The 27,314-nt window shown below is 41.3% G+C and overlaps 1 protein-coding gene across 1 annotated transcript in view; it reads left to right on the top strand.

The window, feature by feature from the left end:
* FIG4 (FIG4 phosphoinositide 5-phosphatase) overlaps positions 1–27,314 on the top strand; it is a 181,126-nt gene that overhangs the window by 87,914 nt on the left and 65,898 nt on the right. The window contains exons 15-17 of the mRNA XM_068985104.1: positions 871–1,037; positions 13,701–13,839; positions 25,528–25,586. Of these exons, the coding sequence (XP_068841205.1) occupies positions 871–1,037; positions 13,701–13,839; positions 25,528–25,586 (365 nt within the window). The remainder of the gene's footprint in view (positions 1–870; positions 1,038–13,700; positions 13,840–25,527; positions 25,587–27,314) is intronic.

Below are 27,314 nucleotides of genomic sequence, written 5' to 3'. Positions count from 1 at the left end.
TTAAATTTGGTAACATCTATTTCTATTAAAGCCTTATGTGTTGTTGCCATGGTTTTGTTTTCCTATTCATGTTAATTATCAAAAAAACACTGTGTACTTTAGATAAATCCAAACTAGTGAGTTTCTTTAAAAAAAAAAAAATCTCAGGCTGTATCAGGAAAAAAAGTAATTTATGCCTTCATATATTTTGAATTAAACAGGTAAGATAGATAAAAGATTGGTTCTTCGGTAAGAAATACTGTTATTTCACTGTCCATTGGGTCCATGACAGTGCATGAAGTTTCTTGAAATGCAGTCATCACTGTTATCAGTCCTCTGAGACAGTCATAAAGGCTCTGTCCAAAAGAGCTCTCAGCTTACAAATGGCCAGATCTCAGCCATCGCTGCATTAAAAAACCTTAACAGGCACTTGAAGAAATGTAAGTTTCAAACATGTATTTCTAGGAAAGAATATGGTTTGATGTGATAAGAGCTTGTCCTTTCTTCCAAAGGCAATTCAGAGAGAACAGAAAATTCTATCATGGGAGGTAAACTGAGCTGGCAGGCTGCAGAAAGTTAGGAGTCTTTTTAAGAGAGTAGAACCACCTTGGTCTAGGCTTGGGTAGATTATGCTTTTTGGTCTCCCTGGTTTTTTTTTTCCCCCTTCGAGTTTTCTGTGATTTCGTTGCTTGTTGGACTATTACTATAAAATGTAATACATTTTGCATATGTATTTATCTTCCAAGATGTTGAAGAGTCTACTTGAAAAGAAAGGCTCAGAGGAATTCATGTAGGAAAAGACTTGTTTTGAATCTGTAGCTAAGTGAATAAGGTGTATAATACTTCGGATGAAATTCTTCAGTGTTTGTGTGTTTTACTTGGGCTTCTTAGGTTGTTTGAGGAACTCTATGAAGACCACGGGGATACCCTGTCCCTTCAGTATGGTGGTTCCCAACTTGTTCATCGTGTAAAAACCTACAGAAAGATAGCACCGTGGACCCAACACTCAAAAGACATCATGCAGACTCTATCTCGATATTACAGCAATGCTTTTTCAGGTAATTCTGGAGTTATATGCATTTCTGAGACTTATCCTGATGCACATTTTTCTCTTTTACATATCCCTGTTTTTAAAGCTAATTGGAAAAGTAACGTTAAATATTTTAAAAGTTTAAATAAAACAGAATCTGTCACTTAGGAGGTGCTCAGTAAATATGCAGTAAATGAATGAATAAACTTTGTATTTTAAGTAGGGCACTTTGGCCACCTGTAACTGGACCTTTTGTGTACTTCACAGTACTGTGATTCCTTGGCTTCTGCCTCATTCCTAGTTTCTGCTTGTAATGAAAGCGAAAGTGAAAGTCACTCAGTCGTGTCTGATTCTTTGTGACCCCATGGACTATACAGCCCATGAAAGTCTCTAGCCAGAATACTGGAGTGGGTAGCCTTTTCCTTCTCCAGGGGATCTTCCCAACCCAGGTATCAAACCCAGGTCTCCTGCATTGCAGGCGGATTCTTTACCAGCTGAGCCACCAGGGAAGTCCTGGTAATACATAGATCAATTTAAGAGTGTTGAGTAATTATTTTTAAATAGAGCTCACCATTTTAACAGTTGTCTAACAATGTGAATATCACTGATTCTTTTAAATGGCAGCTAGAAATGAGAAGTAACATTAGCACTAAATTTTAGTCTTTTGTCATTTTATGACTTGGGAGTACTAACAGCAACAGGTAGTTAAAAGGGCACTTTTTCTGCCTCCATTCTGATGTCACTCACCAAAGTGATTGTGAGACAGGTCCCGTGCACAGAATTTTTAAAGGAAGAGCTCAGGTTGATTTTGTGAGGCTTGGACCCTTAAACTAGATTAAAGACAAAAACGTTTACAAAATGTAGAGAAGAGAGGTCAGCAAAGAGATTCTTTGAATTTTTGCTGTGCAGTGACTGTCCCCCAACCCTGCTCCTTTACCTCCAGCCTGGAGAGAACTGGACTCAGGGCAGGCTTAACGTAGTGTTCTCTCCTTGGAGGGACCCTGTGGAGCTGTTGGCTTCGGGCTGCTGTGTAGCGAAGCTGAAGCAGAGGGACGGGCTGAGGAGCGGGCTGCCATGTTGGGAATGGCCCCCTCTCCTAGAGTTGGTTAGGCCAAAGGATCATTAGGCCTACCAGGTGACCAGAGGGAGGCCCCATGGGGGAGGGTGCTGGCATGGCGTTGGCCTAGGTCCTGGCCAGAAGGACCATAGCAGCGGAAACCGGGGGTGATTGATCACTGGCTTCCCAAGGAGGGAGTAGCAGGAAAATGCCTGATGTGAGAAGAAGCCTGTGCTCACACCAAGGGAACTGCAGGTGTCTCCAGCGCTGGGAACCTCAGGAGAGTGCATGCAACCATCCACAAAAGAGTCAGCCTTCAGTCTTTTCCATGCCCAGAGAGAATGCAGAGGTGGTTTGCTATACTTCTGTGCAGGCATATTCATTTTCTGTGCTATCTAACAAATTACTGAAAAATTGAGACCTTAAAGCAACATATATTCATTATCTCACCATTTTTGTGGGTCAGAATTCCAGGCCCAGTTTAGCCAGGTCCTCTGCAGAGGGTCTCACCAAGCTGTAGTGGAGATGTCAGTCAGACTGTGGTCTCACCTGGAGGCCTGATTCGGGGAGAATCTGCTTCCCTGCTCATGTGCTGTGTTGGGGGAATTCAGTTCTTTGTGGACTTGTTCCTTGTAGGGATCATGGCAGCTTGCATCTTCATCACTGGCATGGGAAAGGGTCTCTAGAATAAGTCTTCTGGCAAGACAGTCTTACATAACATAATGTGATCGTGGGGTGACATGCCATCACTTTGCCATGTACCATTGCTCAGAAGCAAATTGTGGACCCACCCACACACGAGCAGAATCTGTGACAGTTTCCTAAGGCTGCTGCAACAAAATACCAAGAACTACGTGATGTAAAACAACAGAAACTTATCTCACAGTTCAGAGGTAGAAGTTCAGTGTCAAGTTGTCAGCAGAGCCGAGTTCACTGTGATGTCCCCAGAGGAGAATGCGTCTCCCCAGCTTGTGATGTTTTGCCAGCAGTCCTCGGCGATCCTTGGCCTGCAGCTGTCTTGCTTCCATTGTCGCATGGCTTTCTTCCTCTGTGTGTCTAGGTCTGTGTCAAGTTCCCCTCTTCCTGTAAGGACACCAGTCATACTGGATTAGCGTGCATGCACACTCAGTCACTTCAGTTGTGTCCGACTCTTTGTGACATGGGGTGTAGCCCGCCAGCCTCCTCTGTCCATGGGATTTTCCAGGCAAGAATACTGGGGTGGGTTGCCATTTCCTTCTCCAGGGGATCCCTGACCCGGGGATCAAACCTGGGTCTCTTATGTCTCCTGCGTTGGCAGGCCCATTCTTTACCACTAGTGCCACCTGCGAAGCCCTAATTGGATTAGGGTCTTCTCTAATTCAGTATGGCATTATCTTAACTTGGTTCAGGCTTCCCAGGTGGCATAATGGTAAAGAATCCGCCTACCAATGCAGGAAACCCAGGAGACCTGGGTTTGAATCCTGGGTCAGGAAGATCCTTTGGAGAAGGAAATAGCAACCCATTCCAGTATTTTTGCTTAGAAAATCCCACGGACAGAGGAGCCTGGTGGGCTATAGTCCATGGGGTCACAAAGAATTGAATGCAACTGAGCACATATAACTTGATTATGTCTGAAAAGACCCTAATTTCAAATAAGATTACATTAGTGGATATTGGGGTTTAGGGCTTCAGTATATCTTTTTAGAGAGAAATAGTTCACTACTCCACACAGGTATCTATCACATTAAAGCATGAACAGCAGGAAGTGAGGAGCATGGGGGTCACTTCGGAGTCGAGATCAAGTAAGACCATCCCTATTTCCACGCTGCAGAGGGGTTGGAAGCTGGTTGGCAGCCTGGTGGGTGTGGGGGGACGTGCGGGACAGACCTAGAGGTCCTGTGTGGTCTGGCCCCGCCTACCTTGCCATTCTGCCATTCATGCCATCCGCTTCCCCCATCATAGCTCTCCAGACACACAGACCTTCTCACTCTTTCCTGACTAGGTTAGGCTTCCTCTGCCAGAGGCTCTTGCTGTGCCCCTTGGAACATTGGAACATAAGACTGCAGTCTTTTGAGCCTTTCGGCTCACTCTGCTTTCACTTTCTTAAGGAAGGTACTCCAGTTTTTATTCTTGTAGCATTCTGTACCTTTGCAGCACCTGGCACAGTTGCACTTAAATCCTTAACTATGCTATTAGTTGGGTTGTGTGTCCCTGTATCCCCCACCTTGAGACCCAAGAGCTCATGAGCATTTTATTTACTACTGGTTCTCTGTGGTGTCCCTGCTGCCTTGCTCATGGCACATGAACTGTTTATGGACTGAATTAATAAATGCATGAGTTAATTCATTACCTATGCCCTCCCCAGCTTCCCCTTTTCCCTGAATTCAGAAATCAACAGGGCTAAGTATATCAGCCTAATAATGTGTAGCTTATCAGTAATGCTCTTAGTCTGCTCAAATCATGTCTTTTGAATTATGGCCGTTATACAGCTGGTAAGCTCAATGCGCAACATAAACCACAAAGCCACTATAGACCTTTAGAGTGTTTGGAAATTACTCTGTATGCATGACTCCTTGAGCTGGATTTAGGAACTTTACAATCAAAGTATATTAATCTGAACAAAAATCAAGAGTTAGGAAAGTCAAATTTAGAAATTCAGGTCAGTGGCATAAGTTTTAATTCTAGATTTCTAAAGCAAAAATATTGAAGTATTCCCATCATCCTTTATTACTCCTACTGCTGTCATTCCCAATAAAGATATTAATATGTATTGATGTATTCCAAGTGGCTACAACATTATTGCAAAGGATTATTATAAATAGCTAAAAACACTAAAAATAACATGTGGTTTCACTTGGTTTTGTAAATTAGAATGCTTTTAAGGTAGTCTCTCTAAAGGCAGTCTCACTGGCTATGCTTCATTATTGTACTGGTTTCCTAGGACTTCTGTAACAAAGCACTACAAGCTTGGTGGCTTAAAACAACAGAAATGTGCTGTTTCACAGCTTTGGAGGCTTTAAGTTGGAAATCAAGTGTCAGCAGGGTTGTGCTCCCTCTGAAGGCTCCAGGGGAGGTTCCTTACTTGCTTCTTATCTTCTGATGGATTGCTGCCGATCCTTGGCTTGCAGTTAAAACTGTGTGCTTTCATTTCTGTCTCTGGTGTCACACGCCATTCTCCTCTCGTGCTGTGTCTCCGTGGCGTTCTCCCTGTGTGCTTGTGTCTCTTCTTATGAAGACACCAGGGCCTGGCCCATTCCAGTGTGGCTGTATCTTAACAGGATTACATCTGCAAAGACTTGATTTGCAAAGAGGGTCATATTCACAGGTCCTGGGGCTTAAGACTTTTAATATCCCTTTTGTGGGGAACACAATTCAGCTTGAAGAGCTATGTAAGTCGTGTGCCAACAGGTACATATACCTCTGGGTTATGTGTTGAACAAGGTTTAAAACTGCCCTGAGGAAAGGGTCGTCCAGTCTTCTGTCCTCTCCTGTTCAGAGTTGTTCCTGAATTGGGAGTCATTATGATCCAGCCAGTCCATTCTAAAGGAGATCAGTCCTGGGTGTTCATTGGAAGGACTGATGCTAAAGCTGAAACTCCAATACTTTGGCCACGAAGAGTTGACTCATTGGAAAAGACTGATGCTGGGAGGGATTGGGGCCAGGAGGAGAAGGGGACGACAGAGGATGAGATGGCTGGATGGCATCACCGACTGGATGGATGTGAGTTTGAATAAACTCCGGGAGTTGGTGATGGACAGGGAGGCCTGGCGTGCTGCGATTCATGGGGTCGCAAAAAGTCGGATATGACTGAGCGACTGAACTGAACTGATTGACACTTAAGGACCAAGTCATGTGTTTTTCAGTAAGATTAGAGCGCAGAGAGTGAATGTGTAGCTGTGCATGATTAAAAATGAAAGGAGAACAATTAAAAGACAGAAGGTGGTCATAAATAAGTAATGTGCACGCGATGGAAAGGTAACGCAGAATTATGCACAATGAAAGAGGAACTATCATGAAAAGAATTATTTCATGAATAATATGGCTAAAACAGCCCTATTTATTTTGAGAAGCATGGTGCCATTGGGGTGTACAACTTATTTTTAAATTACAATGGATATTATATATGGTAATATATTAATAGAACCATTTTCTTTAGGCACTCAAGATTGTGAATCAGTCTCTCCATCTTATGTCTCTGAGGTAGACAGGAAAGTTCTTAAAATTAGGTTGTTAAGAATTTTATCGTTGGTTCATATAGACAGATGAATACTATGTAGGTAACCCACCTGACTCCCTTTCAGGTTCATTTTAAAAACTGTTTTGAGTTTTCACATATTATTACCATGTTCTGGGGTTTCTTTTCTTTCTAAGAAACGTCCTTTGGTTTCTCTTATAACTGGCTACATAAGTAGTTGTAGGACATCAATAAGAAAAGAACAAGTACCTCGGTATTCTCTTTGGATGTTAGAAAGAAGTTTATAATTGTTAATTCCTTGTCAAGCTCTAATTTTCTTTTATATTTATTTGTAGGTAAACCTGAATATTTTTTTCTGAAGCTTATTGAATTGAAATCCTATTTTAAGGAAAAAAATATAACAAACCTGCACAGTTAATAATAGAACAGCTGTATATACATATATATACACACGTATATATACATATATATGTGTGTGTGTGTGTGTTTAGTTGCTGTCATGTCCAGCTCTGTGACCCCATGGACTGTAGCCCACCAGGCTCCTCTGTCCATGAGATTTCCCAGGAAAGAATACTGGAGTGGGTTGCCATTTCCTTCTCCTGGGGGGTCTCTCCTACCCAGGCACTGAACCCCTGTTCCTATGCTCACTGCCGTGTGCGGTCAGTTTCTCCCCTCTGCGGCCTCATTTCCACGAGCATAGAGGCACACCTTGTGTTTTCCATCTAATCTTTCCTTCTGTTCTTAACCACACCCTCTGCTAACAAAAGCTCTGCTCTCCTGAAGCAAAACCTCTTGGAAGTGTTATCTGCACACCTGTTCCCTCTCTCATATCCTGTTCTCTCCACCTGCTTCACTGAGCCTTTGCCCTGTCATGCCCCCAAACCCATGCTTATCACAATCACCCACAATCTCCCACTGCCAAACTAGGGGAGTGTTCATCTTGCTCAGCTGTTTGGCAGCTTGTATCACAGTGGAGCGCTCCCTCTTTCTTGAAACTCACTTCTGTGCTGTGTCTCTCAGTCTCACTGGTGACTTCTCCTGCCCTATTTCTAAACTCTTTCTACACTTTTACCTTAGGGGTATCTCACCCAGCTTTTAAATACCATACGTTTGACACTCAAATATATATCTCTTCCCTGACTCCTCCACTGATCTCCAGACTTATCTAAATGCCTACCTTGCAGGCATTTCCTCCTGAATATTGTGTTTGTTTTCTACAGGTGCCATAACCAATTATCACAAACTCAGTGGCTTAAAACAACCTGTTTATTATGTCCCAGAGTTCGTGGTTCAGAAGTCTGGGAATAGCATTACCCAGCTGTGTTTTCTGCTTAGGCTCTCACCTGGCTGAAGTTCAAATGAGAGCAATGAAGTCAGAATGTGGGCTCTGATCTGGAGGCCTCCGGGCTCATTCAGGTTGCTGGCAGAACCCCAGGTGGTTCTCAGACTGCTGTCCCCACGTGCTGTTGGCTGGGGCTCATTCTCGGGTTTGAGAGGCTGCTTACCTTCCTTGGCTTGTGGTCCACTCCATCTTCAAAGCCAGCAATGGTGCATCAACCCTTGCGCCTCAAATCTGTCTGCTTTCCTCTTCTGCCCTTAAAGGATTCTTATGATTCCAGTGGCCGATCCAGGTAAGACATGATAATTTTCCTAAGTTGAAGTCATTGATTAGTCATTTCAGTTACATCTACGAAGTCGCTTTTGCTATCTAAGATGAAATATTCATGAGAAACTATGGAGGGAAAGTCATGAGGCCAAGTTTCTTCCTACCACGGATATCTGAGAAGAATCTCAAATGAATCATTTCCAGCCCCAAACTTGTTTCTCTCCTTTTTTTCTTTTTTCACCTCTGCTCCCATTGCTCAGTTCAGAATCCTAGGAATCACCCCTAATTTCTTTATTCTCCTTATCCTCCCCAGTCTCATCTCTCAGCAAACCTGGTTGGCTCTACCTCCAGAGTATATCCCAAATCCTTCTGCTGTTTCCTGCTCACTGTTGCCAGGCTGGTTGAGACAGCTGGTGGCCCTGAACAGCTGCCATGGCTCCTGCTTCCTCCCTCAGCCTGCCCTCTTCTGTTCTTGCTCTTTACGGCAGCCACAGTGGTCCTTTCGAGAGTTAGATCCTATCACTGCCCACTCTGAAATCCCTTCCAGGGCTTCTCATCGCATTTAAGATCGGACTCTTTGCCATGACCTTCGAGGCTGTGTGTGGTCTGCCTCGCTGTCCCCAGTCCTGCTCTTTCTTTGCCCCCTGCCCTCCAGCCCCCCGCTCCTCCCTCCACCTTCGTGCTGTTCCTGACATTGTGCAGCCTCCACCTGCTTCCCTGACCACCTGACCTAAGTGTCCCTCTTCTCTCTCGTCACTCTCATGTCACTCTTATATTTTCAAATAACTAACATCCTCTGAAAGTACCCTGTACCTTATTTACTTGAGTATTATTTTTGCTTCCCACTGTGGAATGTAAGCCCCATGAATGCCAGAATCAGTTATGTATAGACCATATCCCTAGTGTGGGACATAGTAGGCTCTTGGATGAATGAATGGTGGGTTTTTTTTTTTTTTTGGTAGTTATAAAGGTAATATATGCTAATTATAAAAAGTATAAAATAACTCATAAATAAATCATATAATCCTCACCTTTCAGAGATAGCGACTTGTTCATATTTAGCAGAACATGATCCTTCTAGTTACTGTACAGGTAATGTATATCTGCTTTTGCCCTTTTAGATAATGTGAGTAATCATTATGACCCTAAATATTCTTTTACAACTTAATTTTTGGTAGCCTTGTGGCAGTCTGTCTTTTAGAAGCACCATAGTGTGGTTACCTGTTTTTATTGTGTATTTGTGTTTCTTTTAAATGTACATCTTTTTTGCATATTTTTATCTTATGAAAATTTCAGAAGCATATTTATTAGGTCAGAATATAGATATTTTCAGGATCTTTAAAAACATGTATGTATATATATAGCCAGATAGCCTTAACGAAAGGATGTAGCAATCGGTTCTTAGAGGAGTATAGACGTGTCCATTTTGGAAAGTATTTGCCAGCTTTCCAAACTCCTTAGTGCTAAATTCAGGCTCAAATTGAAGAAAGTAGGGAAAACCACTAGACCATTCAGGTATGACCTAAATCAAATCCCTTATGATTATACAGTGGAAGTGAGAAATACATTTAAGGGCCTAGATCTGATAGATAGAGTGCCTGATGAACTATGGAATGAGGTTCATGACATTGTACAGGACACAGGGATCAAGACCATCCCCATGGAAAAGAAATGCAAAAAAGCAAAATGGCTATCTGAGGAGGCCTTACAAATAGCTGTGAAAAGAAGAGAGGTGAAAAGCAAAGGAGAAAAGGAAAGATATAAGCATCTGAATGCAGAGTTCCAGAGAATAGCAAGAAGAGATAAGAAAGCCTTCTTCAGCGATCAATGCAAAGAAATAGAGGGAAACAACAGAATGGGAAAGACTAGAGATCTCTTCAAGAAAATTAGAGATACCAAGGGAACATTTCATGCAAAGATGGGCTCGATAAAGGAAAGAAATGGTCTGGACCTAACAGAAGCAGAAGATATTAAGAAGAGGTGGCAAGAATACACAGAAGAACTGTACAAAAAAGATCTTCACGACCCAGATAATCATGATGGTGTGATCACTAATCTAGAGCCAGACATCCTGGATTGTGAAGTCAAGTGGGCCTTAGAAAGCATCACTACAAACAAAGCTAGTGGAGGTGATGTAATTCCAGTGGAGCTGTTTCAAATCCTGAAAGATAATGCTGTGAAAGTGCTGCACTCAATATGCCAGCAAATGTGGAAAACTCAGCAGTGGCCACAGGACTGGAAAAGGTCAGTTTTCATTCCAATCCCAAAGAAAGGCAATGCCAAAGAATGCTCAAACTACCACACAGTTGCACTCATCTCACATGCTAGTAAAGTAATGCTCAAAATTCTCCAAGCCAGGCTTCAGCAATATGTGAACCGTGAACTTCCTGATGTTCAAGCTGGTTTTAGAAAAGGCAGAGGAACCAGAGATCAAATTGCCAACATCTGCTGGATCATGGAAAAAGCAAGAGAGTTCCAGAAAAACATCTATTTCTGCTTTATTGACTATGCCAAAGCCTTTGACTGTGTGGATCACAACAAACTGTGGAAAATTCTGAAAGAGATGGAAATACCAGATCACATGACCTGCCTCTTGAGAAATCTGTATGCAGGTCAGGAAGCAACAGTAAGAACTGGACATGGAGCAACAGACTGGTTCCAAATAGGAAAAGGAGTACGTCAAGGCTGTATATTATCACACTGCTTATTAACTTCTATGCAGAGTACATCATGAGAAACGCTGGACTGGAAGAAACACAAGCTGGAATCAAGATTGCTGGGAGAAATATCAATAACCTCAGATATGCAGATGACACCACCCTTATGGCAGAAAGTGAAGAGGAACTCAAAAGCCTCTTGATGAAAGTGAAAGAGGAGAGTGAAAAAGTTGGCTTAAAGCTTAACATTCAGAAAACGAAGATCATGGCATCCGGTCCCATCACTTCATGGGAAATAGATGGGGAAATAGTGGAAACAGTGTCAGACTTTATTTTTCTGGGCTCCAAAATCACTGCAGATGGTGATTGCAGCCATGAAATTAAAAGGTGCTTACTCCTTGGAAGAAAGGTTATGACCAACCTAGATAGTATATTCACAAGCAGAGACATTACTTTGCTGACTTAGGTCCATCTAGTCAAGGCTATGGTTTTTCCTGTGGTCATTATGGATGTGAGAGTTGGACTGTGAAGAAGGTTGAGCGCCGAAAAATTGATGCTTTTGAACTGCAGTGTTGGAGAAGACTCTTGAGAGTCCCTTGGACTGCAAGGAGATCCAACCAGTCCATTCTGAAGGAGATCAACCCTGGGATTTCTTTGGAAGGAATGATGCTAAAGCTGAAACTCCAGTACTTTGGCCACCTCATGCGGAGAGTTGACTCATTGGAAAAGACTCTGATGCTGGGAGGGATTGGGGGCAGGAGGAGAAGGGGACGACCGAGGATGAGATGGCTGGATGGCATCACTGACTCAATGGACGTGAGTCTGAGTGAACTCTGGGAGTTGATGATGGACAGGGAGGCCTGGCGTGCTGCGATTCATGGGGTCGCAAAGAGTCGGACACGACTGAGCAACTGAACTGAACTGCCAGCTTAATAAGCAGAAAATGGTTTGCATTGTTTTCAGTTTGCGTTGTTTATTGAATAATAGTAAAGTTGAGTTTTTATAATGTTTACCGTCTATTTCTTTTAAAATAAATAAATTTATATTTTTAAAAATTGCATGTTTTTCTGTTAGGGTGTTGATCTTTGTCCTTCCGACATTTAGTTGGGATTTATTTCAACATATGGTAGGAGGTAGTGGTCCAAGTCACTGTCTGCTCCTCACCGTGGTTAAATAGTACTGTTTATCGAATAGCATCCCATTCCATTACTGATTTCAGAGGCCACTTTATCGTGGACTTAATTTAATATTAGGTCAACAAATGTTCTAGTTTGCAAATAAACATTTTTGGCTAATTAGAAAGAACTGTTATCTTCCAGCCTGACCTATTGTAATACCCTGCATTAGCAATTAACCATTTGGATGGAGTTTGAAAGGTGCCTATTCCTTTTTCCTTTAAAGCACAATTGAATATAAAAGTAGGTAGTTATTTTGCCCTCTTGTTATCTGCAACTGCAGAGAACCTACCTATTTTAAGCTTTTGTCTTGGTACAAAGTACTACTGTCTTCCAGAGGGCGAAAACGTCATCTGCAGTCAAAAGTAACCAGGAAAAGATTCCGAGGCTCATTAGGGCTGGCCTTAGATTCCAAGCTTAGTAGGTGACAGTAAATACCATAGATACATTGTAAGCTAAAGTAATAGCAGTACATTCAAGAAGTCTCCATTATGATCCTTTGAAGGCATATCTGTTATTTGGTTAGGTTTCTCAGTCTTACATTTTATCATGCTTGCTAAAAATTAAAGGAACTACTATTAGGTTTAATTAGGGATGAAAGAAACTCCTTGAAAATGTGGCTGAAAAATGGAAAGCTTCTTTAGATAGAATTAAGATATTTTGAGGTACTGCATAGTGTGAATTATTAAGTGCCATTAAGGCTACTCAAGAATCATAAAGAATATAATTACTATAAAAGCAGTATGTTTACTTTCATATTGTGTTAAGAGGGTGCAAATTGGGGTGGTAATGCATGTATCATTTAACACTTGATGTTTTCTCTCAACAAATGGAAAAAAGGCTCCAAGTATACTCATCATATAAACACATCCCTTTCAAATATTACTTGTAGCATAAAAGGTGAGCACTGTTTTAATGGAATGCTTCCTGTCAAAATATAGAACTGGAACCCATGTTTAATGTACCAGATTTCATTTATTGCTTCTGCCAAAATGACCAAATAGCCCAAGGAGAACAGTGTTGCTAATTTCAGACTTTTCTGTGTACACTATAGCTGTTGGAAGAAAATTGATTTTATGATGATGTTATCTTGTTTCAAAAGCAGTCATTTCTATTGGCTTTTTGGTTCTGTGCTCAATTTCAGAAAGAGATTATTATTTATATTGTGGATGTCTGCCCCTAACTTGAATATACAAGGGCTCAGAGACCAGAATGGAAAGAATGAAAGATGCTTGGGAGGGGGCTGTGCAGGACGGGAAGGATGGCTCATGAGACCACTTCAGTGCTTATCGTTTTTACCAAAATACATTTGAGAAAAAGAGGAGAGACAGCGTGCGTGTGTATCTGTGTGTGTGTGTGGTCAGTTTGATTAGTTTGTAGTCTGTTTTGGAAAGGTAATTTTGGAGAGGTTGAATGGTTAGTGATGCTGTTTTATGTGTGTACAGGCTGCCTTCATTATCAAACACAGCTGTAGGGGAAACAAAATGTTGTAAACGTTGTCTCTCCTAAAGAAATAGAGTATCTTTTCATGGATTAAAAGCAGAAACTTGGAAACTGACTTGTTCAAGGATGTGCAACAGAATATGGGTAGAAATTGGGCTGCTTTATTTGTCTGACTTCTCTTCTGTCTTTGCCATAAAGTGAAGATGTTCTTTGTTTTAGGTAAACTAACAAATGGTGAGAATGTTTTTATTCTAAGAATACAATCACTAAGGTAACTAGGGCAGTTCTTAAAGACTTTTTAAGAATCTCTCAAAATTCAAGAAGCAGTTTATGTTCACTATCCTCTATGTTATGAGATGTATAGAGTAAAAAGGAAACATTTTGAAATAAGATTTTAATTTTCAAAGTCTTGGTGGGTGTTTTAGATGTTGTGTATGACCTTTACAGTATAAATGCTATTATTTTCAGAGGTGTGTTCTATGACATTCCAGATGTACCCTTAATCCTCCTAAGAAAGCATTCCCCTGGGTTGTTTATGTGAGTAATAGAGTTCCTGAATTATGTATTTTTGCTTTTTAGATGCTGACAGACAAGATTCCATTAATCTCTTCCTGGGAGTTTTCCATCCCACTGAAGGGAAACCTCATCTCTGGGAACTCCCTACAGATTTTTATTTGCATCATAAAAATACCATGAGACTTTTACCAACAAGAAGAAGGTATTTTTCTTCCTGGTCTGCTATGTTAAATTCAGCTTTGATGTTATTTTGAATATGAGAGAACTTTCTTTTTGAGAAATGATTATATAGGCTAAAGTAGTCAGCCTTGCTACATGTTTGCCAGGAGGAATTTAGTATTGTTGATGTCCTGATAATTCAGTTCAGTCGCTCAGTCGTGTCAGACTCTTTGCGACCCCATGAGCTGCAGCATACCAGGCCTCCCTGTCCATCACCAATTCCTGGAGTCCACCCAAACTCATGTCCACTGAGTCGGTGATGCCATCCAACCATCTCATCCTCCATCATCCCCTTTTCCTTCTGCCCTCAATCTTTCCTAGCATCAGGGTCTTTTCAAATGCTCTTCGCATCAGGTGGCCAAAGTATTGGAGTTTCAGCTTCAACACTGGGAAATTGTCATTAACAAATGCAGTTGTTTTGTGTTTTCATAAGATACAAAGTTTCAGAGCTTTATCACTGAACTGTTAAGTTGAAGCTCCACTGGAGCAAACCAGTAACATAGCTTTTGAGGGCTTCCTACAAATGTGGGGTGATAAAGAACCCTTAACATGTAAGGAATCGTCTTCGGTTTTTAAGGGTGGTGTCTAGGCAGCCTCACTTTGGAATTCCAATATTCTTTCCTCCAGGAAGCACAGGGAACTCTTGGTGACACCAGGGAGGACAGGAATCTAGAGCCAGCCCTGTTGCTCAGTCTGGGCCTTCTTGAGTCATTCACTGTATGGGCTATTATGATGACAGTTAAATTGGTAGCAGTAGTCCCCAAATACGGAGAAGGCGACGGCACCCCACTCCAGTGTTCTTGCCCGGAGAATCCCATGGACAGAGGAGCCTGGAAGGCTGCAGTCCATAGGGTCATGAAGAGTCGGACACGACTGAGTGACTTCACTTTCACTTTTCACTTTCATGCATTGGAGAAGGGAATGGCAACCCACTCCAGTGTTCTTGCCTGGAGAATCCCAGGGACGGGGGAGCCTGGTGGGCTGCCGTCTATGGGGTCGCACAGAGTTGGACATGACTGAAGTGACTTAGCAGCAGCAGCAGTCCCCAAATAAATGAACTGTTTTCCTGAGGATTGGACAAGACTCCCTGTGTAAGCACAGGCCGCAGGGTCAGGGGACTTGAGTTGGTATCTCTGCAGCCGTGTGACCTTGGACTAGTTATTTAACCCCTCTAAGTCTCATTTCCCTCCCCTGCACAATGTAAATGACAGGACACACATTACAGAGTCATTGTAAGGGCTTAATGAGAGGACTCTTTAGCATTGTTAATTGAAGAGTCATGTTGTAATAATGGGCAACATTTTTCACATATGAGACTTGAGCCTGGTCCCTTCTGCTCAGAGCCCTGTGATGTCAAGTCTGCTCCTAAGGCTCTCCTCTCACAGCATCCATGTGATCTAGCCCTCATTTTGTTCAACAGTGTCTCACAAACACTACAGGGTTCATTGCCAGTCTGTGCAAATTGTGTGGACAGACCACAAACAACTGGTGAATTAGCAAGTGCTAATGTTACAGATGTTACCAAATTCTCTATTACTTCAGGAACATTTCAAATATTAAGAAAATGTCAGAGTTTATATGTTTCTCAGTTTTGTTCCTTTAAGTACATTTTCTTGGAATAACCAGCTTAATGCTTGACCTTACTTTCCCTATAAATGAAGTAGTGCTGATTTTTCCACTATATTAATAAATGATTGCCATGAATTTTTGCTGACAAAAAAATCTGGAGCTAATTTTGTTTATTTGATGAGAGATAAGTGTAAATACCTATATTTAGCTTTGTTGATGCAATTAACTATGGGTAAATATGGTTGATTTTCTGAAACTTTCTATTACCTTAAAGTATTGAAGCTATTAAGATACAACTCCGGGAACAAGCAAAATTCGATTTTCTGTTGCTGAAATTAGCTAGTAAATTACAAGCATAAGTTAAACCTAGAGTTACATAACTGAGGCAGGCAGTGTTGGTGCTTATTTGTGGAAATAAAAGGAAGCTGATGTTACATTCCCATTTTTAAAATTAAAAAAAAAGGAAACTAAGTTGCAGAGAAAATGTATCTTGACTGAGGTTATGCACCTGATTAGACAGCACAGTAAGTGAATGAACTAAACACCTCCCACTGAGAATGAACTTTTATCAAAGTAGGTACTGTGGCTCTCACAATTGACTTGGTCTCCTTGTTTCGTTTTTCTCTAGAATGTGAAAATTCCAAAAATTGATTTTTGGCATCAACAACTGATACTAATAAAGACTAGGATAGATTTCAGTACTTTATTTTGGCCTTTCTAGTCACCCGATACTAGTTATTTTGGTGACGGTTAAATCCGTATGCTGATTCTCAGAAGAATTAGCCAGAGGCAATAACCAGACTGGAGCATGGATGCTAGGGTAGAGCTGAGTTGGATTTTCTGCGGGTGTGTGACCTTAGACGTGTTTCTAAACCTCTGGAAATCTTGTTTTCCCAACTATAGAAAGGAAATGACTACACACACCTCACAGGTCACTTTAAGGATTAAATAAAATATGAATGGGAAGTACTTCCTATTGGGTCTGACACGTGATCCACACAGTCTGGAAGCAGCCAAGCTCTGGAGGGACTGCCTGCAGTTAATACCTGTCTGACCGGAAGCAAGACATATAACCAGTCCAATTCTCGGTTTCCACATCAGTAAAATAGAGATAGTGATAGTGTCTGACCTGTAGGTTTTTCTGAGAATCAGATGAGATCATATAAATCCTTAGCACATAGTAGTCCAACAGATATTAGTATTGTTATTGTTCTTTAAAACGACTACATTTCTTAGTTGTAATATTTGTTAAAAATCATATAGAATGACCACTAAGTCTGGAAACTTAGATAATATTATTTTATCACTAATTTTTTGTTGTTCATTCCCTAAATCGTGTGCAGCTCTTTGTGATCCCATGGACTGCAGCACGCCAGGCTTCTTGCCCTTCACTATCTCCCAGAGTTTACTCAAATTCATGTCCATTGAGTCAGTGATGCCATCCAACCATCTAATCCTCTGTTGTCCCTTCTCTTCCTGCCCTCGATCTTTCCCAGAATCAGGGTCTTTTCCAATGAGTCGGCTCTTTGCATCAGGTAGCCAAGGTATTGGAGCTTCAGTATCAGTCCTTCCAATGAGTATTCAGGGTTGAATGCCTTTAGGATTGGCTGGTTTAATCTCTTTGCTGTCCAAGGGACTCTCAAGAACCTTCTTCAGCACCACAGTTCAAAAGCATCAATTCTTCGGTGCTCAGCCTTCTTTATGGTCCAGTTCTCACATCTGTACATGACTACTGGAAAAAAAGAAAAACATAGCTTTGACAATACAGACTTTAGTCGGCAAAGTGATGTCTCTGCTTTTTAATACGCTGACTAGGTTTGTCATAGCTTTCTTCCAAGGAGCGAGCATCTTTTAATTTCATGGCTGCAGTCACTGTTTGCAGTGATTTTGGAGCTCAGGAAAATAAAGTGTGCCACTATTTCCATTTTCTCCCCATCTGTTTGTCATGAAGTGATGGGATGGGACCAGATGCCATGATCTTAGTTTTTTGAATGCTGAGTTTTAAGCTAGCCTTTTCACTCTCCTCTTTCACCTTCATCAAGAGGCTCTTGAGTTCCTCTTCACTTTCTGCCATTAGGGTGGTATCATCTGCATATCTGAGGTTGTTGATATTTCTCCCAGAAATCTTGATTGCAGCTTGTGATTCATCCAGTCCAGCATTTCACATGGTGTATTCTGTATACAAGTTAAATGAGCAGTGTGACAATATACAGCCTTGATGAACTCCTCTCCCAATTTTGAACGAGTTCATTGTTCCATATCCCATTCCAACTGTTGCCTCTTGACCTGCACACAGGTTTCTCAGGAGGTAGGTAAGGTGGTTTGGTTTTCCCACTTCTTTAAGAATTTTCCAGTTTGTTGTCATCCACACAGTCAAAGCAGAAGTAGTGTTTTTCTGGAATTCTCTTGAGTTTTCTATGATCCCACAGATGTTGGCAATTTGATCTCTGGTTCCTCAGCCTTTTCTAAATCCAGCTTGTACGTCTGGAAGTTCTTGGTTCATGTACTATTGAAGCCTCACTTGAAGGATTTTGAACATTACCTTGCTACCATGTGAAATGAGTGCAATAATACAGTAATTTGAACAGTCTCTGGCATTGCCCTTCTTTGGGATTAGAATGAAAACTGACCTTTTCCAGTCTTGTGACCATTGCTTAGTTTTCCATATTTGCTGGCATGTTGAGTGCAGCACTTTCACAGCATCATCTTTTAGGATTTGATATAACTCAGCTGGAATTCTATCACCTCTACTAGCTTTGTCCATAGTAATGCTTCCTAAGGCCCACTAGACTTCACATGCTGTGATGTCTGGCTCTAGGTGAGTGACCATACTATCGTGGTTATTCAGATGATTAAGATCTATTTTATAACATGCTATTAGTGAATACTTTATTATATATTTGTCTGTGTTTCCAAACTTTGTGACCATCTGTATTTTACACTGTTTACCAATGATTTATTCTGAAACAGTATTTTTATAAAATGATAAGGGAAGAGGGGATAAACTAGCTTTGCCTGGAATTCATCCAAACCAGTTCTCTCGAGATAACTACTTTTGTGACTCAAAATCCCATGTTTATGAATCTGTTCAAAACTGCTGATTGAAGCTTTGTTCTGAATAGTACTAGAGTGGGTTGCCATTTTCTTCTCCAGAGGATCTTCCCATCCCAGGCATCGAACCTGGGTGTCCTGCATTGTAGTCAGATGCTTTACCATCTGAGCCACCAGGGAAGTCTGAAATAGGTTAATATGTCATATATCATCTCAGATGCCATTTTTGAATCAGTGTTAATAAAGTCACCAGGGTATTTTTAGGCATTATACATTATTTGTCTCTTTGACTCAGAGTTGGGAGATTTCCTGGCACTATCTTCTGTCTGATATATGAGTTCCCTCTGTGTCTTCCCAGGTGGGGCTCAGCTGTACTGTGCTTGACTGGCATTGGGTTGTCAACCAGCACCTGTCAGGTTGAGAGGTAGTCGTTTTCGGACAGTTCACTCACATCATTCTTTCTCATACCATGCTGAGATCCGTTTGTCTGTAACTTTACCTACTAATCTTAGTTTAACCCCCTGAGACCTTAAGAACACAGTTTTCTCATTCACTTGATAGTCTTTTTAAATATTTGAAGACAGGTTTACACATTCTCAAAGTCTCTTCTTCTCCAGGTTAAATACCTCCACTTTCTTAACTGTTTCTCCTGTACTGTGGTTTTAAGTCTGTTTAGCATTCAGAAGGCTTTCTTCTGTATTCCAGTTTATGTCAGTGCTCTTTTTAAACTATGGAATTCAAACCTGGGTTCAATAGTAGTCCGACTTTGGTCTAATTTGTGCCAAGTGTTGTGGGACCATTGGTACCATCATTCCCCTTGTCCTGGGTAATCTGTTTTTTTATCATGAAGTACAAAGTTACAGTGACTGTTTGCAGCAATGCTATTGTAATGTTAATTCTCTGGGCTTCCTATCCACTGGAACTCCCAAGTCTTTTTAACATGCCCTATCACCCTTATAGCAGAAAGTGAAGAGGAACTAAAGAGCCTCTTGATGAAAGTGAAAGAGGAGAGTGAAAAAGTTGGCTTCAAGCTCAACATTCAGAAAACTACGATCATAGCATCTGGTGCCATCACTTCATGGGAAATAGATGGGGAAACAGTGGAAACAGTGTCAGACTTTATTTTTCTGGGCTCCAAAATCACTGGAGATGGTGATTGTAGCCATGAAATTAAAAGACACTTACTCCTTGGAAGAAAAGTTATGACCAACCTAGATAGCATATTGAAAAGCAGAGACATTACTTTGCCAACAAAGGTTCATCTGGTCGAGGCTATGGTTTTCCCAGTGGTCATGTATGGATGTGAGAGTTGGACTGTGAAGAAAGCTGAGTGCCGAAGAATTGATGCTTTTGAACTGTGGTGTTGGAGAAGACTCTTGAGAGTCCTTTGGACTGCAAGGAGATCCAACCAGTTCATTCTACAGGAGATCAGCCCTGGATGTTCTTTGGAAGGAATGATGCTAAAGCTGAAACTCCAGTACTTTGGCCACCTCATGTGAAGAGTTGACTCATTGGAAAAGACTCTGATGCTGGGAGGGATTGGGAGCAGGAGGAAAAGGGGACGACAGAGGATGAGATGGCTGGATGGCATCACCGACTCGATGGATGTGAGTTTGAGTAAACTCTGGGAGATGGTGATGGACAGGGAGGCCTGGCGTGCTGTGATTCATGGGGTCGTAAAGAGTCGGACATGACTGAGTGACTGAACTGAACTGAACTGATTGCCATGCCTTATCTCTGCCATCTTGTCTTGCCTGTATATGCTTTGCCTGCTTCCAGAAAAAATACGTAAACACATATCCTATTTATTAGCTATTTCCTCTAGCTTTGTAGCTTCTTCAGAATTAATCAGTTGGCTATCTTGATCCTAATGTAAGTCCTTGTTGAAATAGGGTGAGTCCTTAAATAGAATAGGGTAGATAGCAGAGCCCTGTGGGATACCACCCAACAACTCCCTCTGCCTTGACACTGTTTTGTGATTTTTGGTTGGAATCATTTCAACAGCTGTAACTAACCATGCTGTCAACACTTCACTGTCCTATCATCCTGCCCACATGTCTCTGTCTTGTTCACATATATCAGTTGCTTTGCTCAGATCCATATATGTTATTTCAGAGAGCTCCCAAGTTTACTAGTGGAGTTAAAGAGCCTTTTAAAATCTTCCTAACCTTTCTGTGTGAGCCAATGGAATTGAACACTCTTAATACTGGAGAGTGAAAAAGAGAAAAGAAACTGACTTACTAGGTGTTTATGCAGAGGCGGAAGTGGCACCCACCTGCCATCGCCTGTCCTCTGATACCTGGTCCGGAAGCAGATTTCTGTCCCGGCACAGGGGCTCTTCCCCTGGGTGATTGTGCTGGCTGGGGAGGTGATGCCTCCCAGTCCTGGGCTCAGTCCTCTCAGATGCTCTCCTCCTCCATCCATCTCAGCCCAGCTTCCCCAGAGCAGGTATTTCTTTCGGCTTCTTTCCTTCTGAGACCCACTTAGAAGAGCTGGACTTTTAAAAAAATTATTTACTTTTAATTGAAGGATAAATTCTTTACAATATTGTGCTGATTTGTGCCATATGTCAACATGAATCAGCCATAGGTATACATATGTCTCCTCCCTCTTGAACCCCCCTTGAACCTCCCACCCCTTCCCACCCCTCTAGGTTGCCGCAGAGTCCCGGTTTGAGCTCCCTGGATCATATAGCAAATTCCGATTGGTCATCTGTTTTACAAATGGTAGTAGTGCATATGTTTCCACGCTATTCTCTCCATTCATCCCACCCTCTCCTTCCTCCCCACAGCCCGTGTCCATAAAGCTTTTCTTTTATGTCTGCATCTCCTTGGCTGCTCTGCAAGTAGGTTCATCAGTACCATCTTCGTAGATTCCATACACAGATGTTAATACACAATATTTTTTTTCTAACTTACTTCACTCTGTATAATATGCTCTAGCTTCATCCACTTCATTAGAACTGCCTGAAATTCATTCCTTTTTATGGCTAACATTCCACTATGTCTGTGTACCACAAATTCCTTATCCATTCATCTGTTGATGGACATCTAGGTTGCTTCCATGTCCTAGCTATTGTAAATAGTGCTGCAGTGAACACTGGGGTACATGTGTCTTTTTCAGTTTTGGGTTCCTCAGGGTATATGGCTAGTAGTGGGGATCATATAGTATGCTGGGTCATATAATAGTTTTATTTCTTGTTTTTAAAGGAATCTCTGTACTGTCTTTCATAGTGGTTGTATTAGTCTGCATTCCCACCAACAGTACAAGAGGGTTCCCTTTTCTTCACACCCTCTCCAGTATTTATTGTTTGTGGATTTTTCATGATGGCCATTCTGACTGGTGTGAGGTGATATCTCATTGCAGTTTGATTTGCATTAAGAAGGGGACGACAGAGGATGAGATGGCTGGATGGCATCACTGACTCGATGGATGTGAATCTGAGTGAACTCTGGAAGTTGGTGATGGACAGGGAGGCCTGGCGTGCTGCGATTCATGGGGTCGCAAAGAGTCAGACACGACTGAGTGACTGAACTGAGTAATGAGCAATGTTGAGCATCTTTTCATGTGTTTATTAGTCATCTAAGAGACACGGGTTCAATCCCTGGGTCAGGAAGATTCCCTGGAGAAGGGTGTGGCAACCCACTTCAGTATTCTTGCCTAGAGAATCACCTGGACAGGTGAGCTTGGCAGCCTACAGTCCATAGGGTCACAAAGAGTTGGACACAACTGGAGTGACTTAGCACATTAGTCATCTGTGTATCTTCTTTGGAGAAATGTCTGTTTAAGTCTTTTGCCCACTTTTTAAAAAAAAATATTTTTTAATTGAAGGAAACTGCTTTATAGAATTTTGCTGTTTTCTGCCAAATATCAACATGAATCAGCCATAGGTATACCTATGTCCCCTCCTTTTTGAACCTCCCTCCCATTCTCTCCCCTTTCCACCCCTCTAGGCTGATACTGAGTCCCTATTTGAGTTACCTGAGTCATACAGCAAAACTGACTATCTGTTTTACATATGGTAATGTAAGTTTCCATGTTACTCTCTCCATACATCTCACCCTCTTCTTCCTCCCCGCCAAGCCATGTCCTTACATTTGTTTTCTATGTCTGTTTCTCCACTGCTGATCTGCAAATAAACTCATCAGTACCATCTTTCTAGACTCCATGTATATGCATTGCTGCTGCTGCTGCTAAGTCACTTCAGTTGTGTCTGACTCAGTGAGACCCCATAGGCGGCAGCCCACCAGGCTCCCCCGTCCCTGGGATTCTCCAGCAAGACCACTGGAGTGGGTTGCCATTTCCTACTCCAGTGGGTGAAAGTGAAAAGTGAAAGTGAAGTCGCTCAGTCGTGTCCGACTCTTCGCGACCCCATGGACTGAAGCCTACCAGGCTCCTCCGTCCATGGGATTCTCCAGGGAAGAGTACTGGAGTGGGTTACAATATTTATCTTTCTCTTTCTGACTTACTTCACTCTGTATCATAGACTCTAGGTTCACCCACCTGATTAGAACTGACTCAAACGCATTCCTTTTTATAGCTGAGTAATCTGCTGTATATATGTACCACAGCTCCTTTATCCATTCATCTGTCAGTGGACATGTAGGTTGCTTCCATGTTCTAGCTATCGTGAGTGTGCTGCAGTGAACACTGGCATATTTGTGTCTTTTTCAATTTTGATTTCCTCAAGGTATATGCCCAGTAGTAGGATTGCTGGGTCATGTGGTGGTTTTATTCCTAGTTTTTTAAGGAAACTCCATACCATCTTCCATAGTTGCCCACTTTTTGATTGGGCTGTTTTTCTGGTATTGAGTTTTATGAGCTGTTTGTATATTTTGGAAATTAATCATTTGTTAGTTGTTTCAGTTGCTATTATTTTCTTACATTCTAAAGGTTGTCTTTTCACCTTGTTTATAGTTTCCTTTGCTGTGCAAAAGCTTTTAAATTAAATTAGGTCCCACCTGTTTATTTTTATTTTCATTACTCTGGGAAGTGGGCCATAGAGGATCTTGCTGTTATTTATGTTATACAGTGTTCTGCCTATGTTCTCCTCTAAGAGTTTTATAATTTCTGGTCTTACATTTAGGTTGTTAATCCATTTTGAGTTTATCTTTGTGTATGGTATTAGGAAGTGTTCTAATTTCATTCTTTTAACATAGCTGTCCAGTTCTCCTAGCACCACTTATTGAAGAGACTGTCTCTTTCCCATTGTTTGCCTCTATTGTCCAAGATAAGGTGCCCATAGGTGTGTGGGTTTATTTCTGGGCTTTCTATCTTGTTCCATTGGTCTATATTTCCATTTTTGTGCCAGTACAATACTGTCTTGATGACTCTAGCTTTTTTGAAAAGTATTGTTAAGCTTTATTTTGCATAAGGATACAGTTTAGTAATATTTTAAAAATATTTATGGCCTGATCTCTTAATTTGCTCTTAATTCTTTTTCTCCACATGGTACATTCTGAGTTAAAACATGTTCTTTATAATGTTTTCTTCTTTTTCCTAAGTAACCGTTTTTTAGTAATTTATTTATGTGTGCACTGATACCTTCTCTGCTTTCCTCCTCTGCCAGTTCTATCTGTCATCATTAGAATTTATGCCTGTGCTTGCTCATGGGTGAGTTCTTTCTCTCTCTAACACACATGCTGCTGCTGCTGCTAAGTTGCTTCAGTCGTGTCCGACTCTGTGCGACCCCATAGATGGCAGCCCATCAGGCTCCCCCGTCCCTGGGATTCTCCAGGCAAGAGCACTGGAGTGGGTCGCCATTTCCTTCTCCAATGCATGAAAGTGAAAAGTGAAAGTGAAGTCACTCAGTCCTGTCCGACTCTTCGCGACCCCATGGACTGCAGCCTACCAGGCCCCTCCATCCATGGGATTTTCAAGGCAAGAGTAGTAGAGTGGGGTGCCATCGCCTTCTCCGCTCTAACACACATCGGGTTCAGTTCAATTCAGTCGCTCAGTCATGTCCGACTCTTTGTGACCCCATCACCAATGCCCAGAGTTCACCCAAACTCATGTGCATCGAGTCAGTGATGCCATCCAGCCATTTCATCCTCTGTCATCCCCTTCTCCTCCTGCCCCCAATCCCTCCCAGCATCAGAGTCTTATACCCTCTTAAATGAGTTAGCCCATGTCTTTTTCATTCCTTTGATCTGATAATCTGATTTTTTTAGAAAAGAAAATGAGAATAGCCTGGTGTGGCTTGTTTTTATGAATAGATGTGGATTCATAGAAGTCATTGGTCATCTTAGGTTCCTCCCATCTCTAGTAAATACTTGATTTGTTGTTTTCCCTGCATTGACATCACACTCATTGCTGTATAGTTTTTGGAGTCTTTCACCCTCTCGCTTTTGAACATCAAGACTTCATTTGCCCATTCCCAGTGTCAGTTCTGCTCTTTAAAAAGAGTATTGAGCGCAGCTCTACCAGGACACCTGAGTGCTCCCAGAGATGCTGTGCTGTCTCCTTCCGCCTCTTGGGCTGTGCACAGTTCCCTCTTATCTTGTGTATTTCTCTTTCCAGCATGAAGCTGTGCTGGTAAAGACAGGAACAATACTGTAGCTCTACTTTCTCTTTATTTTCAAAATGGCATTTCTAAAGTGTAGAACAGTGTTTGACACACAGTAAGTGCTTAATAAATGGTGAAAGACTGAATGAATTCTTTGTAAGCAGCAGACTTATCCCTTTTCTGTTGTTGTTGTTTTTTTCCCCATGCTTTAAAGCCTTGCTATTCAAAAAGTAGTCTGAGGACCAGCCCCTTTGTTATCACCAGGAGCTTGTCTTAAATGCAGAATCTCAGGCCCCACCTACTGAATCAGAATCTGCCTTTTAACGGGATTTTCAAGTAATTCATGTGTATGCTGCCTTTGAGAAGCACTGCTCTAAAGCATAACTTCAGTCTCAAGCAAAACTTTAGGAGCCGTTCCTGTTATCCCAGTACTAACCACCCCCCACGATAGTTCACTTGTCTAGATAACACATTTTATCTAGTGAATTGTAGAAAACCAACATTTCCATTTGGCCCATTTTAATCCGTTTTTTTTTTTTTTAATAGTTACACTTACTGGTGGACACCAGAGGTAATAAAACATTTACCACTGCCTTATGATGAAGGTAGGTATGCTGTTTCTCCTGTAGTTTTTATGCCAGACTATTTGGAAATTATTATTAAATGATCTTGAAGCATTTGTTTCATATAACATTTTATTAGAAAGAAATGAATGACTGTTCAGTGTTATGTTGCTGTTACAATACATAGGAGATTATGACATCTTAGCTTTTTTTTAAAGGGTAGAGATTGTATTATACTTCTTTTGTCTAAATAGGCCAATACCTTGTATTGTGTCTTACCAGTTATCAGGTATGTCACTCAGATGTTTAGTGGATACATTATTTCATCATTTAAAATTAGTACTTAGTATATTCCTATGTATTTCGGGGGAATGGGGAGGAAGTGAGGACCCATTCACAAGGAGAAATAAAAACTCTCCCTATATCTAAGCAGTGAAAAAAGGTACAGATGTATGTATAAAACTATATTTTAGTCACTGAAGATTAAATTATATATTAATTTGTCAGAAAGGCAGGAAAGTTTTTACATTCAAAGAATACCTTCAGATGTATTTTAACATGTTACAACAATGTTTCCAAGTTTAAATAATTGATCAGTTTGAAATAGAGTTTATTCTTGATTCTATTATTGATTCTTCAACCATGGACAAGCCAGTTTTCTCAATTGTGAAAGGATGTGACAATCTATTGCCAATCTGGAACACTCCAGGTGAAGATTCCATCTAATCACAATTGACCATCCTGTTTTTGGATGGTATGGTGCAGGCCATAAAGTAAGAAGATTGCAAATGAGTTCCTTACAAATTATTAATTAGCTTTTAAAAAGCATCTGTTAACCTTGAAATTCTGGGCAAAATCATAAATCATACTGCACGGTAATCCAAGTCTAACCAGTAATGCTGAAGAAGCTGAAGTTGAATGGTTCTATGAAGACCTACAAGACCTTTTAGAACTAACATCCAGTAAAGATGTCCTTTACATTATAGGGGACTGGAATGCAAAAGTAGGAAGTCAAGAAACATCTGTAGTAACAGGCAAATTTGGCCTTGGAATGAGGAATGAAGCAGGGCAAAGACTAATAGAGTTTTTCCAGGAAAATGCACTGGTCATAGCAAACACCCTCTTCCAACAACGCAAGAGAAGATTCTACACGTAGACATCACCAGATGGTCAACACCAAAATCAGATTGATTCTATTCTTTGCAGCCAAAGATGGAGACGCTCTATACAGTCAACAAAAACAAGACCAGAAGCTGACTGTGGCTCAGATCATGAACTCCTTATTGCCAAATTCAGACTTCAATTGAAGAAAGTAGGGAAAGGCACTAGACCATTCAGGTATGACCTAAATCAAATCCCTTATGATTATACAGTGGAAGTGAGAAATAGATTTAAGGGACTAGACCTGATAGAGTGCCTGATGAACTATGGACAGAGGTTCGTGACATTGTCCAGGAGACAGGGATCAAGACCATCCCCATGGAAAAGAAATGCAAAAAAGCAAAATGGCTGTCTGAAGAGGCCTTACAAATAGCTGTGAAAAGAAGAGAAGAGAAAAGCAAAGGAGAAAAGGAAAGATATAAGCATCTGAATGCAGAGTTCCAAAGAATAGCAAGAAGAGATTAGAAAGCCTTCCTCAGTGATCAATGCAAAGAAACAGAGGAAAACAACAGAATGGGAAAGACTAGAGATCTCTTCAAGAAAATTAGAGACACCAAGGAAACATTTCATGCAAAGATGGGCTCGATAAAGGACAGAAATGGTCTGGAC

Source organism: Capricornis sumatraensis, chromosome 13 (assembly GCF_032405125.1).
Source record: "Capricornis sumatraensis isolate serow.1 chromosome 13, serow.2, whole genome shotgun sequence".
NCBI lineage: Eukaryota > Metazoa > Chordata > Mammalia > Artiodactyla > Bovidae > Capricornis > Capricornis sumatraensis.
The sequence above is the reverse complement of the archived record's forward strand: the minus strand, read 5'-3'. Positions and strand labels throughout refer to the sequence as shown.